The sequence below is a fragment of the Leptinotarsa decemlineata genome, unplaced genomic scaffold (assembly GCF_025532065.1).
Source record: "Leptinotarsa decemlineata unplaced genomic scaffold, Ldec_3_MD MMD2_tig00000026_RagTag_RagTag, whole genome shotgun sequence".
NCBI lineage: Eukaryota > Metazoa > Arthropoda > Insecta > Coleoptera > Chrysomelidae > Leptinotarsa > Leptinotarsa decemlineata.
In genome coordinates, this window is record NW_027412539.1 from 8,034,342 (window position 1) to 8,050,081 (window position 15,740).

General features: G+C 33.2%; 1 protein-coding gene across 1 annotated transcript; it reads left to right on the forward strand.

The window, feature by feature from the left end:
• The first annotated feature begins 354 nt into the window (after nt 1–354).
• LOC111507557 (uncharacterized) lies at nt 355–8,265 on the forward strand. The gene is made up of 7 exons (XM_023162889.2): nt 355–508; nt 575–699; nt 767–933; nt 992–1,227; nt 4,331–4,518; nt 5,093–5,264; nt 8,099–8,265. Exons 1-7 carry the CDS (start codon nt 506–508, stop codon nt 8,186–8,188), a joined length of 981 nt encoding a protein of 326 aa, XP_023018657.1. The 5' UTR covers nt 355–505; the 3' UTR covers nt 8,189–8,265.
• The last annotated feature ends 7,475 nt before the right edge of the window (nt 8,266–15,740 follow it).

Consider the following 15,740-nt stretch of genomic DNA (forward strand, 5'->3'; position numbering starts at 1 on the left):
CATCGTCGATAGATAACTGAAACAAAAAGTTACGTCAAAGGGTTTCTATTTCAGCCAGCATCCATATAATTTTAATTTATTTCAATATTTCCTGAAGTGATCTTTTCAGTAACGTGTTCCAAGAATAATCTGATTTCACTAAAATCAAAATACGAAATTAATATGAGTTCAATAGATTATTGAATAATTGTATTTTTTCAGTGTTTTTGTAGATGGCAAATGAAAAAAGAAGTCAATAACACTTTAATAATATGTCCAATTACGAAGCTCATGCAAGCAATAACCAACAACCACCAACGAAACCCACAGACACAGAATATGATATTATGTGCCATAGACACACAGAACTATAACTTATGTTATGGCTATAACTTATGTTATAGTTCTGTGCCTATACATGACAATTATGACGTCACTAACTTAACCATAAACATTTTGAAGTTAACTCTGATGTTTTGAATTGTCGGAAGATTGTTTTATCAAATATATTCCTTATTATTAAAGAATGGTACTGCTACTTCTGAATCTATAACTCGATATAACTCTTCCCATACATTTACTTCTTTTCTTTTAGTACTCTGTTCTTCACAAAAAAGAAAATGCCCATGAAGAAAGTATCTGGAGTTGTGCTTGGGGTAGATACTCTCCAGAACGAAAGAAAAAAGACGATGACAACCAGGGGGATGATGATAAATCTAGGTATTAAAATAACATAATCGAGTAATATGGCTAGTTTCCTGTTATTTTGGCAAGTAACGTGTTTCAGAGATTCAATAATGTCTGATGAAGCACCAACTGATTATATAGTTACTGGAGGCGTGGATGATCTCGTTAAAGTATGGGACTTGCAAGATGATCGGCTTGTACTGAAACATAATCTTGAAGGACATTCTCTTGGTGTCGTATCAGTGGCACTAAGCAACAGCGGAAAATGTAAAAGATACTGATTTTATGTAAACAAAAGAAAACACCTAATGTTTTTCGATTTCAGTATGTGCCTCTAGTTCACTTGATTCCAGTATGAGAATATGGGACTTAGATAAGGGAGAAAAAATTGCTAATGTAGATGTTGGACCAGTCGATCTTTGGACTGTTGCTTTCAGCCCCGACGATAAGCATATTATTTCTGGGTCACATGCTGGTAAAATAACAAGCTACAGTGTAGAAACAGCTAAAGCAGAACAAACATTCGAAACAAGAGGAAAGTTTACTCTAAGCATAGCCTATGTTAGTATTTTGTTACTATGAAACTTTTTGTTTTCACAATTTTCGGCATCATTGAAATTTTTTCATTGTTATGACATGAGCTGCTATAAAATGATGTAAGGTTTGGCCGCCCTAGGATATTAGCATTTCTGCACTGAGTTTTTGTAACAGCTGGTTAACGGAAAAACAGATTTTAAACAGACTTAAACAGAACTTACTACATATTTTGTCAAAGATATTTGCGGGTTTACCTGGCTGTGGTCTGCAGGTTTCTGTGTTGAGATCTATTTTTTGCTCTTTGACTGTTACCTCATCGTCTTTGATAATATCTACCGCAGTAGTAGACAAGACATAAAAACTTGCAAACCTCTGTTAAAGAATACAAAAAAAAAATTTGACACAGTTATCTCCGGCTATGAAAGTTTACATTCTTTATTAGATATTGTTAGTAGTAACCTAGTTTTTAATTATATTTCAAAACAAATCAAGTAAATGTATTACAATTAGCCGTCATAGGCCTTTTCATTATCCAACAAGAGCAAACAAATTGCCAAGTTGAAAGAGAAGTAGTTTTATAGTTTCATACGGGCTTATGAAATAATGGCTGAAAAAGCAGTGCGATCTCTGCAAACAAATCAATTATTTCAATAAATTGATAATGGTTCTGTTCTCATTCATAGTTCAGTCAAAGCACTTAATTGTGAACAAATAAAAATACTGGAAAAGAGTCTTATACTTATAAATATACTTATACTTATACTTATAAAAGAGTCGAAAATAAAAAGTGAGCTGGTTGAGAGGATAGTCATCAAAACAATGATATTGTATAGCATAAAAATGGAGCAAATACTCTTAATGAACTACGACAATTTATTGTTATCACTAGTAACATTTTTTAAATAAATTGATCACCTATACTATTAATAATATGAGTAACTAAATATTTTAGGGCCAACTACATCAGTCTATCGAAAGTCTTCTGTGACCCATAACTCACATTTTTTGCGTTTCGAACATGCTTTAATATAAACTTTACTTGTTGATTCAATTATTTTTTACGATATTGAAAACAAAGTTTTGAAAAGTTTATAAAATGGCAAGTATAGGTTTGAAATGACTTATAACATCTATCAGTCTTACAAACACTATAAGGAAACACTTTCTTGTGCACCCTTGCCTTTCAGGCAAGAAATATAATAATGCCTTCAACTAGAGTACTTATTATTCCATTTATTTCTAGTTGCATATTTTATAAAGTTTGTCTGCAAAAAAACCAATGAAAAATTGCTGATTCATGCACACAAAAAGAAATTGTGTTGAAATTATAAGTACCAAGTACCTATTTCAGCTGTTTCCTGGCCACATGTGGGAACGTACCATTCATTTCTACACTTTTTTGAATCAAGTTATAATAGTATTAGAAAATACATTCTCATAGTAATAAAGTACAATTCATCTTTGATAGTGATCAACTGACATCATAATTTTAATTGACCATCAGCATTATCGGTATTGGCTGATACACTGTCAGACTGTTACACTTCACCTATCAAAAATCTATCTTTATTGCTAATGAAATGGAATTTAATTCAAATACAAAAGTACTGACTAATAGCAATACTTAATTTAATTTTGAATGCAAAAATAATGAGCTAATAAGAGTTACTAAGTTAATGAATTACAATCTTTCAAAGTCTTTTTAAATGTTTCCAAAGAAGAATTAAAAAATTCTAAATCTACATTGTATGTATTTGCAAGTCTCAAAATTCTACCTACAGATTCATTAAGGCCATAGTTGGTGCGACAAAAGGGTACTTTGAAGATTTCCGAATTTCTTGTTCTCCTTGGATTAACATTTAAAGTTATAAGTTCGACAAGTTCCGGGGAATTGATTATTTTATGAATTAGTGTAAGATCTGATTCTGATCTTCTATGAGCCAGAGTATTCAAATTAAAAATGTCCAATATAATTTTATAGTCATATTCACCAATATGATATCCCAGTTTATATGCAGAGTACCTTAAAAACTTTTTTTGAACAGTTTCAAGCATATCAATATCCACATGATATGAAGGGCACCAAATTGTGAAATTGTATTCGATTATTGATCTAACAGTTGAACAATTTATGATTTTTATTGAAGTGAGAGATAATTCATTTGCAGATCTAAGAATGAAACCTAACATTTTTAGTGCTTCAGAAGTAATATTAGCAATAAGGGATTCAAATAACATTTTTGGGTCGAGATTGATTCCTAAATCTCTGATTGTGTTTGTTGTTTTCAGTTCTGATTGATTGATTTCATATGGCCGGTTAATGGGATTTTTGTTTCGGAAAAAAGTAAATTTTTGACATTTATCTATATTTAATTGCAGTAGATTTATATCACACTAGCGAACAAAGTTAGATAATTCGTACTGTAATAATTCTATATCGGTTGAGTCATGAATAATTTCAAACATCTTCAGGTCTTCAGCAAACAAAAGAAATTCACTATAAAGAACAACATTTTTCAAGTCATTCGCAAATAGGTTGAAAAGCAGTGGCCCTAAATGAGAACCCTGTGGTACACCCAATGAAACTGTGATTGAGGAAGATACTGAGTAACCATATTTTACAAATTGCACTCTGCAGGCTAGATAATTTTCAATCCATTTCAGAATGTTTTCTTGAATACCCAAAGCTTTTTGTTTATGCAACAACAAATTGTGGTTTACTCGGTCAAATGCCTTTGACAAATTTGTGAAAATAGAATTCACCTGCTGTTTTTTTTTCGAAGGCATTTATTATACAGTGTTGATAAATGAGCAGATTTGTGCTGGTAGATCTACCACGACTGAATCCATGATGTTGATTAATGATTATATGTCTACAATCAAATGTTAGCTTTTTTGTAATTAGGCTGTCAAAAATCACACATTCTGAAACAAACTGTACCATTTTGATTTTCTTTTATTTTTTTCTTGAGTCTTTGTTCGATCATTCAATGCTCAAATATATTTTTTTCATAGATTACTGATTTTTACAGTTTCTCAAATGAGGGTTGAGGGTTATTAGGTAGTTTTCCAAAAATATTGTTATCATTATCATCAATTCTGAATTTATAACTTCTCTTCCTGACAGAGTCCAGATGGAAAGTATATTGCTAGCGGAGCTTTGGATGGAATCATAAACATATTTGATGTAGCCTCGAATAAATTAGGACACACCCTAGAAGGTCATGCCATGCCTATTCGATCACTGTGTTTTTCCCCTGATTCTCAGCTCCTGCTTACTGCATCTGATGATGGGCATATGAAGCTATATGATGTGTAAGTTTGACTTTACAATTGATGATTTTCAACAATTAATTAATATTACTTAGGGTACTTAGTATATAAGGAAATGTATCCAATTTCCATGGTTATCATATCAATTAGGAATGGTTTTCGGTTCATGACATTACACATATCCATGATGAATAACTAAAAATATCTTGTTTCAATCCTTTCACCAATGTTTGTTATACAAATTGTTAAAATTAGATCAACTGTGTGCAGTTTCCAATGAGTTCTTTTGTTCTGTTGGATGATCTATATATTTTCCCAAAGAGTTTTCATTAATAGTTGTTCAATCCTTCCATTTATTTCCTCTTGTTTATTTTTTTTATCCTATAGAGAAGTAGGAAACTAAAAATGTATTTCCAAACATTTTTTTTTGTTCACTTTCCTGATTGTCTAATCTATAGTTTATATGTGTTTCATAAGGTTTTTCCATTAAAATACTCTTCATCAAGTAACAGCCGAATCAATCAGAAAAATCACTGCATATATTTACAAATTCCCTAATCAACCGACAAAATAGATATAATTCACAGTAATAGCATACTTTAATTTTTCTTTTCAGGCAACATACTGAAATGGTAGCGACTTTATCAGGACACGCATCATGGGTTCTTAGTGTTGCATTTTCTCCTGATGGAAAGTATTTTGTGTCTGGTAGTTCTGACAAAACTGTAAAAGTGTGGGATCTCAACACTAAACAGTGTGTACATACATTCAAGGAACACACAGATCAGGTAACTCTTCTTACAAAAATAGTATTCGTTATCCTTTGTTCTCTCAAATGCCTAAACAATGTTTCTCCTCTTGAGATTAAGAAAATTGTTCAAAATTTTCTTCAACATTTAATTCTGTCATGAATAATTGTGATGGAATCCTATACTTTATGGAAGAAGAAACACTTCATTAAGACATTTTTCACTAAACAAAACCGCAACATGCCTTCATTTGCACAATTGCTTCTTCAGGCGTAATCATCACAAACTGAAAAGCTATTGTATAGTGAAATACTTGCGGTTTTGAATTAGTTAAAATCCCACAATGCTCTAGTCGAAGAATCGTCTTACTGAGCTTAGTTTCCTTGTTTTTATGCCTTATTACCTGTTTTTAATGCATATATTCTATTTTTTATTCACTGAATTTTAATCTCTGTTCTTTCTTGCTGACTAAGTGAACACTTCAACGTGAGATTTCCTCTTGACAGTTTACAAAAAAGCGAGAAGTGTTTCGCTATGCAATAGCATCCTCTGAAGTCACAATACTGACCTAACAAATTCTGTGTCATGCTTTTATAGTAATTGGAATCCTAATGCATTAGGATTCATAAGCAAAGTTGAATCCAGCAACATGAGGATTCAAATTACTATAAAAGCATGACACAGAATTTGTTTAGTCAGTATTGTAACGCCTGAGGATGCTATTGTATAGCAAAATACGTGTTGCGATATTGTAAACTATCAGGTGTTTCTTTGAATACATTATTTTTAGATTTTTAATAACATCTCAAAGTCTAGTGTCATGTACTGGTCTCAACAATTTCAACCAATCATTCTTGCTATTTTATGGTCAATCTCTAAGTCGACAGTAGACTTTGTAGGTCTACTGCTCTTTGAAATGAGTTTTAATAGGTTATTTATGACTGATATAGGTTTTGTACTGTAGTATAGCTCATTTTATGAATCCGAGAATTGGTGAAACAAAAGTTTAGAAAGCTACTTTTATGTTCAGGTTTGTGCAAATTAGATCCAACCCATTAATGTATTTTGGTATATATGGAATAACAATAAACTTGAAGTCATCTTCTTTTTGAGAAGTTGAGAATTTATGGAGATATTCTAAAAAGTGGTTTAAACAAATGGTACTACATTTGTCATTAAAGGCAAAACAGGGAAAGATTTGATGTCGCTAATGGAAATGTTGAGCTTCACCAGGACTTCTTTCTTGAGGAATTCTTCAGAAAATGAAGTTAGTTCTCTTCATCTCCTGAAGACGCCAACTTGGTTGGTGAAAAGCGCGTCGAGAAGAGTATTGCAGTTCTGGTGCTTATGAAAAGTGCTTGTTATGGAAGCCTCAGAGTGTGGCCATAAAATTAAGGAACATTGTTTGAAATTGATCAAAGAGTGTAAATGTTCATGGCCACAGATAACTATGCCAAAGCCAATTTCCAGGTATAGTATCCAGCAGATACTACATTATTGGTAGACTAGTCATTGTTTCTATCAGTTGAATTTAATGGCCTGATATATGTGCAATCCATTAATTTATATTAAATCCCTCTTAATTTCGGTTGAAGTTTAAGTTTCTGAATTTCTGTCGCCTCTTTATATAGTCTTGAATAATTCTTTTAGTTCTATCGAGCACTTGGCTCTATCTAAATATGATTACTTGGGTGCATTCTATGAGTGCATATTCTGCTACTCCTAATTTGATGGTATGACCCAAGCGACAATATTTCTTGTTTTCAGAGAGTTAAACTTTTCTTCTTGGTTCCAATGTAAACTGATCCACAGCTACAAGGGATCCAATTTCACCCGATGCGGTGTTACTAAAGGTCCTCTGATGATCTTAGCTGATCTCAGATTCTCTCTGATGATTTTCGTTGGCCTGAATATTGACTTCAGAATTACCCCAATCTGGTCTGTAACACTCTTCAGATGAAGCAGGAAAGCTTTTCCGTTGGCAGGCCTTTTTGGAGTTTTGTTATGTTAGATTCAGCTTGGTCACACCTATTTTCTTCAAAGGCATTTCTCAAATGACTGAGTTCCTTGGGAGAACTTTCGCCTCCACAGAGGTATCAGGCACTCTCAACTTAAGTTTTAAATCGTGGCTGTTGGTTAAAGTTTTCATTCAGACACCTGTCTGTGTTAGTTTCCTGTATACCCTTTGAGCCAATATGCCTTTCTCATGTCTGTTTTAGTTTTTGGTTTGGAGGAGTTTAGATATACAGGAAACTCACTTTTTGCTCTTCACAAACATGTCATCAACGTATCGCAGCCAACAATATGGATTCACGGATCTAAGGCACATTGGTCGAATTTTTCCATGAAGATGTCAGCCACCACAGGACTTGATGGGCGGTGACCTTAGTTTGTTAATAGAAAACACCATCACACAGGAAATACTTTGACAAGCAATCAGCGCCACACAACGTTCATGTATGCCCAAAATACTTCGCCAATAAATTGTATAGTGTCATTGACTGAAACCATCTTATACAAAGTGACGACGTCCAAGCTCACCAAGTAATAATGATAGATGAATGAAGTCTGCCTACCTTCACTTAATTGCACACATATCAGGTCATTTGATTAACCAATAATGTAAAATTTACAGTACTTTGTCCAAATTCTTTTGAAAGTATGGAAATAGTGAAATGTGGCATGAGAACTATGAATACCAATTCAGAATACCAATTCAGATCCAACTTCGTATATTGATACTGTGAAATTTGATATATATATATATATATATATATATATATATATATATATATATATATATATATATATATATATTTCTGGTGTAACTCTCATTGCTCGTGATTATTTTTTTACAAATCTTTTTTTTTCAGGTGTGGGGAGTGAAATTCAATCCTGATAGTAATAAAATACTTTCTGTATCAGAAGATAAGAGTATTAATGTTTATAGTTGCCCTGTGTAGCCAATCAAGTTTCAAATATATTTTTTTAATTTGTTTCTCAAAAGTTGGACTTTTAATAAATTATTCATGTCAGAATACTTTATATACTATTATTTTATTGTACTACTATTTATAACAATTTGAAGTATTTTTTGATAGTAATAGTAACAAGTTTGAAACATATTCAATGCATTAATTTTACGGTTGTGCAACAAAGGCAGTGAACGATTTATGCTTGAGCTGCATTAAATATTTTATATAGAAACCGTAAAAAAATTTGTTAGGAAGCTACGATGAAGTCGTATACTGTAGAATCCAGATATAACGACCTTCAAGGGATATACTATGTCAAACTAACCGGACGACGCACAAAACGGATTAATTTTGCAGTAGTAAAGTGTACATTAGTTCATTAGTCTTTCATTTAGCGGTTCGGATTGCTGATCGATAGATGAATAAAACATTTTATAGGAATCACATATGCTTTTTTAAATAGTTCTTAAATATCCTAATGTACAAACATCATCATTATGTACTGTAAAACGAAGAGATAAAATACACACGCAATGCACGAAAAAACTGTGTTACTAACATAGAAAGTCTGTTATTTGAGTTTGTTTTTGACAAACTTTTGATCGGTAGTGAGAATTTCGTACAGCATTACGAGTTCGCGACATGATTGTTTTCATAACATCATCATTCAAGTTAGTCTGAACAAACACATTGAGTGTTTCCGCAGCCTACAGAGCTTCAGACACACTCAAGGTTGGATAAATATCCTTTTGTGCGTCATCATCACCGTCATTATCTTTTCTATTCGCGTCGTTGGCAATTATATTTTCCACAATGTTTTCATCAGACGGTTCATCACAAGTGGCGACAGCATCAACGACACACGCGTATTATTCAAAGTCCTCGTTTGTTATGGGTGTCTGATGCATATCAATAGCCCTTCCTCAAATGCTCAGCGGCATGTTGTCTTCTTCGTTGAAATTATCTGAGTTTGAAGTTAGGCTACATTCTACATTGTTTCACAATGTCTTATCCAACTGCTGCATTGAACAGTGACTCGATCTTATCTTTATTCTTTTTAATTGTGGATATTGTAGAATGGGATACGCCAAACTCCTTTGCGAGGGCTGAATTCAATTCACCGGCTTCCAATCAGTCTAATATTACACTTTTTTATTCAATTGCAAAACACTTTCGCTTCACAGAATTCATTTTGTTGAACTTTATGAACTTTCAACAAGTGACAAAGAATTCATACAGGAACCTCTGGCGTAAAATCAATCTATTAATATCCATTAGTAGTACCTATCAATAAAGGTACCTAAGAAGAGGGAGTGCGCCGAGGTTTTGGTGCCCAGATTGTGTAAAAAAAAACATTGCACGATGTTTTAACTGATGTATTATCATGAAAAATGGTCGCTATAAGCGGTTGGTCGCTTAAACCGGAGTCGCACTAAACGGTATATTTTCTCAATAACTAAATATGAAACTAAACTTGAGTAAACATTATCGTCTCTGTAAACGGATAGTCGTTATAAGTGGAGTCGTTATATATGAATTCTACTGTATTTATTTGAAAATGAACATGCAATTTCTACAAATTAAAATTTTCAATGTGCTGATTAAAATAATAGTTTGTTTCAAGAGTTTTTTTCCGTTTTTATCAGTCTACTTTAAACTGATAATTTAGTAAATACCTATTTAATTTAATCGAATTAAACGCCACTTGAATCAGTGCACTTTAGCAGAAAGTTATAATGAATCACACCAGCCGCTGACCACCATACAGTAACCATGCTCCTTTTTGATGGGTTTTTGCTTTTGGGATGTGCCTGGGTGGCTCATCGGTGTCCAACCTCTGTTCTGTACGTCTCCTGTTCTCGTAGAGGATCCACCTTTCATTGCCCGTGACTATCCGATCCAAAAGCAATTTCTGTCGATTGTTCAAATCATGGGGCACCCGTTTTTGGAGCTATTTGACCTTTCCAGTACGTTTTGAACCATCAAAAACTGCATGGGCGCTGATGCCCATTTCTTCCGCTATCCCACGCACCGTTTGTGATAGGTCAGTCTCCACCAGGGTTCTCGAGTCCTCGTCCTTGATTACAGTAGGTCGACCACTTCGGAGCTCATCTCCGAGGCTAAAATCTCCGGAACGAAATTTCGCAAACTGATATTGAACAGTGCATTCATTAACACTGTCATTGCCAAATGCTGGGTTAATTTTTCGGGCTGTTTCGGCAGCGCTTTGGTTTAATTGGAATTCGTAGAGAAAAATTGGCCGAAAATCTTTTGACATCTTTCCTTGTAACGACGCCATCTATGAGAACGACGACGAGGCTCTCCAAGGCGGCCATTTGTGCAGAGCCACGCATCGACATCAACGCCGACGGAATTCGTCCTCTGCCTTCCACTGCAAAGCAACTAGTTGGAAATTAGAGCCCAAACACACATTTATAATTCAACACCAGACAGTGCTGTTTTAACCCGCCATAGGTCTCATTAGTGGTGGTGGGCTGAACCACAAATGATTGATTGATTGATAGATAATATGTTTATTGTTTAAGAATAAAATTCTTGTTACAAACACAATTTCGTGAATAAATATTAATATAAAAATTAGTATAAGATGTGAAGTATAAACGTATAAAATGTAAATAATATAAACTATATATACATACATAATGCAAAGGTTACGTGACAAGAACTAGGACAACGAATAAAAATATGTTTTTCACACATAGTACAATGGCAATTTCCACACATTCTAAATTACAGGGCATCTTCTTGTAGGTCATAATAGGCTTTATCACTTAATAGTTTTGTACATTTCTCTCTGGATATGATAAAAGGAGTCTCTTTGATTTCATTGGGATGTTTATTGTATATCCTGATTCCATTATATATCAACGAGTTTTGAACCAAACATGTTTTTGGAATTGGTAGATTCAGTTCATTTGACCGCCTTGTGTGGTATATGGCTGTAGCTGTAGATTCATAGTTCTCTCTATTTATATGTATAATTGACACGGTTTCCAATATAAATATTGGAATAACCGTAAGGATTCTATATTTTCGAAAAAAGGGTTTACATGAATCCCGCCATTTCGCTTTACATAAGTACCTGTTTTTTTCTGCAAGACAAAAGCTGACTGCATGAGTTTTTTTACTGCAAACACCCCAAAAGGTTATATCATATCGTTGCTGAACTCAACTGCCCTTAAAGGACAAGCCTGAATGATGGCGTCATTTTAAGGTAAGATGTCGTCGACCTTACTTAAATTTAATTATGTTTATAACAACACCATTTTGCGCCAAAACAGATGATTTGAAAATATTCTTTGAATGAATATAGACAGTTGTCAAACAAAAATAATTTTCAAGTGATTTTTGTGCGTATTTTTATGTTCAAGACATTGATTTTGGATCTAGGTTATCGTGGATATATGTTACTACTGATGAAACGTGTGTTGACATCTCCGTTATTTATCAATGAATGTATAATCTTAAACACCTACAGACAAATTTCAAAGATATAGACATCCACACACAAAGTGCACTCAAAAAAAGTATGGAAACTCCAAAAGTATTCATTTATTTATTTAAGAAATACAATGGGTCAGCATAAACTTTCAGCTTTGGCAGTTCAATCCATTGAAGCAGATTATAGCTTCAAAGATAAATTACGAACAAATAATTAGAGAGTACCTACCTATATAGTTTTTGTTTTTTTTATTTATTCTGTTTTTTTTTTCATTTTAAACCCATGACGCAAAAAGGGGTGTTATAAGTTTGACTTCTATATCTGTGTATGTATGTGGAACTGTAGCCCCTATACTAATAGACTGATTTTAATGTGGTTTTTTCATTTAATAACTAATTGGGTCAGGTATGTTTCATGAATATCGTTCCAGCCATTTGAAAGTTACCAGCTCGTTTCCAAGATTATCAAGAGGAATAACATTTTTACTTTGACTTGATACTGTAACCAGAATAGTCGGTAAAGGACCAACTCCTCAGCAACCTTCAGCAGCCGTGACGTGTTTGGGTTCATTTTAAAGGTCTCAATTAGCCATCAAATAGCCATCGTGTCAGTTCTTGCACCATTAGAGGGCTTCGCGAAATGTACCTTGCCCACATTAAATTTAGGTCTTGTGCCGCCACTGTCCACACATGTTGAAATATGGAAGCATTTGAATATGTTTCTACAGGATTGATCTCTAGTGACATCTGCTATACACCTAACAAGAATAATTTTTTTGAACAGAAAATAGTTTCTAAAAATTTACAAATCAACTCACATAACTTCTCAACAGAAAATTATATTAAAAAATGCATGGTTACAATTTTCTGTGCAAGAAATCAAAAATGCATTGTGACAATGCATTTTTGATTTATTTTCAGTTTTGTATACATATATCATATGTACGAAGTTTTTAGTTTGTAATTTGTACTGTGCTACCGTTTTGTGGCGTTGAATCTTTGTATATAGACTAAACAATGGTTGAATCAAAGTGTATTTGTTACATCACATTATAATTTCCTGTTATTGGTTCTTTAACTGATATATACGTACCCCCGAGTTAGACAACCAACACTTCGTTGGTGGCTAGTACTGTTTTGTGGAAACAATGTTTTTATCAGTTTCGGGGTTTTTCTTCTCGGCCTTTGACCGACGTTTTTTTTTTCAGTTTAGTGCGACTACTGTCTTCTCGGCTAGTAGTGACCCTCCCCGAAAACCCTTTACAACATTTAGAATCTACAACAAACAATGATTCAGATAAACAGTTTTTAAAAAGTGAAATACATTAATAGTCTGAAATTACAAAAGTATATTAAAATATACATAGCAATTCAATATTATTTCATACTGAAAAATTCATTTAGATCATAAAATAATTATATTTGCAAGAATTTTTCATTGCAGGAATTCAGTTTTGGATTTTTCCAGATTATCTATCGGGCAGGAAAATCCCAATATGGAAACCTCAGATGCTAAAGGTGTATTCGGGTTCCCAGTTCGGACGATTCTAGGTCGTTTGAAAATAGTTACTTAGCTGATTTTGGAGATGAGTCGAAAGCAATCACTTTTGACTGGTGTATGTAGATCATGCAAAAAAATAACTTTCAGACACAAACTGTCTGAACAAAGAAAAAGTCTTCTCGAAACAGCTACTGTTATATAAACATTAAATTACACGAAATAAAAATATTTCCTTCCGTTTATTGTGTAGCAATCCTATGAATGATATCTGATTCAATTCCATAACGAATGTTTGAAATACAAACTGAATAAAGAAAAGTGTTTTTTGTGTTATTCAGTGTTCATATAAAAGTATGTATTATCTGCACATCTTGGTATAGAGTACATTTTTTGAAATTGATTGCTGTCTTTCTTTACACATTTTTTTGTAAAAAGATGGAGAAGTAGAAAGCTAAAACCTTTCTTTTCCGAAAATTATCTCTCCTGAAAATGTACCCCTTTCTATTTAAATGAGGTACGAGTAACCGCGGTCTTACCTTTCAACGTGCGATTCCTAGCACGGTAAACATCTGACAGTGCAGAAGTTGTAGCAATTTTTTTGGGAGCCAGAATCTTCATTATATTACCAAATGAGATCAGGTTCATAGATACATAAAAATTATGGAAAAACAAATTGAATGATTAAATCACTGATCAGCTTAGAACTGTAATTTATAAATTGATAAGGCATAACAATTAATTGAGAATACGTATTATTCAGCCTCATATTATTATCGTTTAACTGCCCAACTTATCATATAAAAAGTCATTCTTGCAAATTGATCATTTCACATGTGGATTCTTTACATACGAATATAATTCGGCAAGTATGCAAGTTTTTATTTGAATCTGATAAGTTATAGACATTTTTCGAATGTTTTGTGTCAAATCACTGTTTTATCTATTTGAAAAATAATTAAACTTTGGTTCATACAATTTTTTTAATAACTCCTAACAAATATGTAGATATTATGAATAAATATTGTTATTTTATGCACTTAACTTCATATACAATTTCCAAAACATTCACAGCAATGGAGGAAATCATTGTTAAATAAGCAATTATAGGCCAATATCTGTTATATTAGTTTATTTCAAAAGTTATGTCCGTTTTAATGTCATAGGTGTTTGTAGCACTACATCTCAATAAGTATTCATTAAAGCCAAATGGAATAAATTCATTATTTCGGTTACAGTACATATTTTGACAAAATTCCGAAACATGTCAAATTTAAATTATAATTTGACATACTTCAACGGAAAAATGCTACCCATATACGTTCAACTCCCGTCGAATAACAGTTACAATCCCAACTTTTTAAATAGGAAGTATAGGCTTGTGATATATTGTTTGAAAAGTCTCTTCATTCTCTATTCAAAAATGTTATCGCTTCCAAGCTTATTGCAACAGTTAAGATAAAATAAATTAAAATCATGTGGTTATCGAAATTCGATAAAATAGACTCAAAACTTATTGCAATATACTCAAAACGTGTTTCATGTTGAGGTTTGATAATAAGAAAGTAAACAAACACCATAGCAATGTTCCTTCTAGATGGTATCCTTTAAAACTAAATAATTTACATGGCAACGTTAGTTTAAGACGCCTTGTCAACTTGTTTTGTGTGTTACAACATTAGTTGTCAGTATTTTAATTCAAGTTTAAAGTTCTTTAACTTCAAGTCTGACAAATGGCTAGATTAACGGAAATGCATAAAATAACAAGTTTTACAAATGATTGGTTACGGAGATAGAACCCGAACACAACAGAAAGTAGCTCGCCTATTTCATGAGAAATTTCTTAATTTACCGCCCATACCTCAAGAAACAATAAACAAAGCTTGGTCATGTGAGGCAGATAAAAAATCAGCTGCCAATGCAATGAGTGTTGAACTCAAATTAGATGTGATGCTTGAGTTTGAGGAAAACCCACATACATCGAGTAGACAGGCATCCACTACATTCAATGTTAACCATACATCGATTGTAAACATATTAAAATAAAATAAAATATACCTACTCAGGAGCTCATGGATGACGATTTTGATAGAGGTGATGTGATGAAATGGTGGACATGTTGGATAACAATATCTAATTAGAAGACGTTATGTATTCTGATAAGTGTACTTTGTCTCTAAATGGTCATGCTAATCGGTAAAATTGCCGCTTCTGGTCAACGGAAAATCCTCACTGGATGAGAGAAGAACACACGCAATACCCTCAAAAGGTTAATGTTTGGACAGGGATTGTAGGAAACCATATCATTGGTCGCTTTTTCATCAAGGGCAACTTGAATGATGAAAATTATTGGGCACTACTTCAAAATGATGTCATTCCAAATTTAGCAAATGTAAGTATATCCTGATCCAGGAAACCCTAAAGTTCCAGTGGATACGATATGGTTTCAGCAGGATGGAACACCATGCACCACATTACCAAGTTAATGTCCGATAATACCTCGATACAACATTTCCCAATCGGTGGATAGGGAGACAAGGATCGATAGAATGGCCAGCGCGATCACCTTTCATCATTAGA

Bases quoted from the DNA above. Each gene is read 5' to 3' on its own strand.
- LOC111507557 (XM_023162889.2), top strand. The intron at 1,228-4,330 runs GTTAGTATTTTG...TCTTCCTGACAG, and splicing joins TTACTCTAAGCATAGCCTAT to AGTCCAGATGGAAAGTATAT. The intron at 4,519-5,092 runs GTAAGTTTGACT...TTTTCTTTTCAG, and splicing joins CATATGAAGCTATATGATGT to GCAACATACTGAAATGGTAG.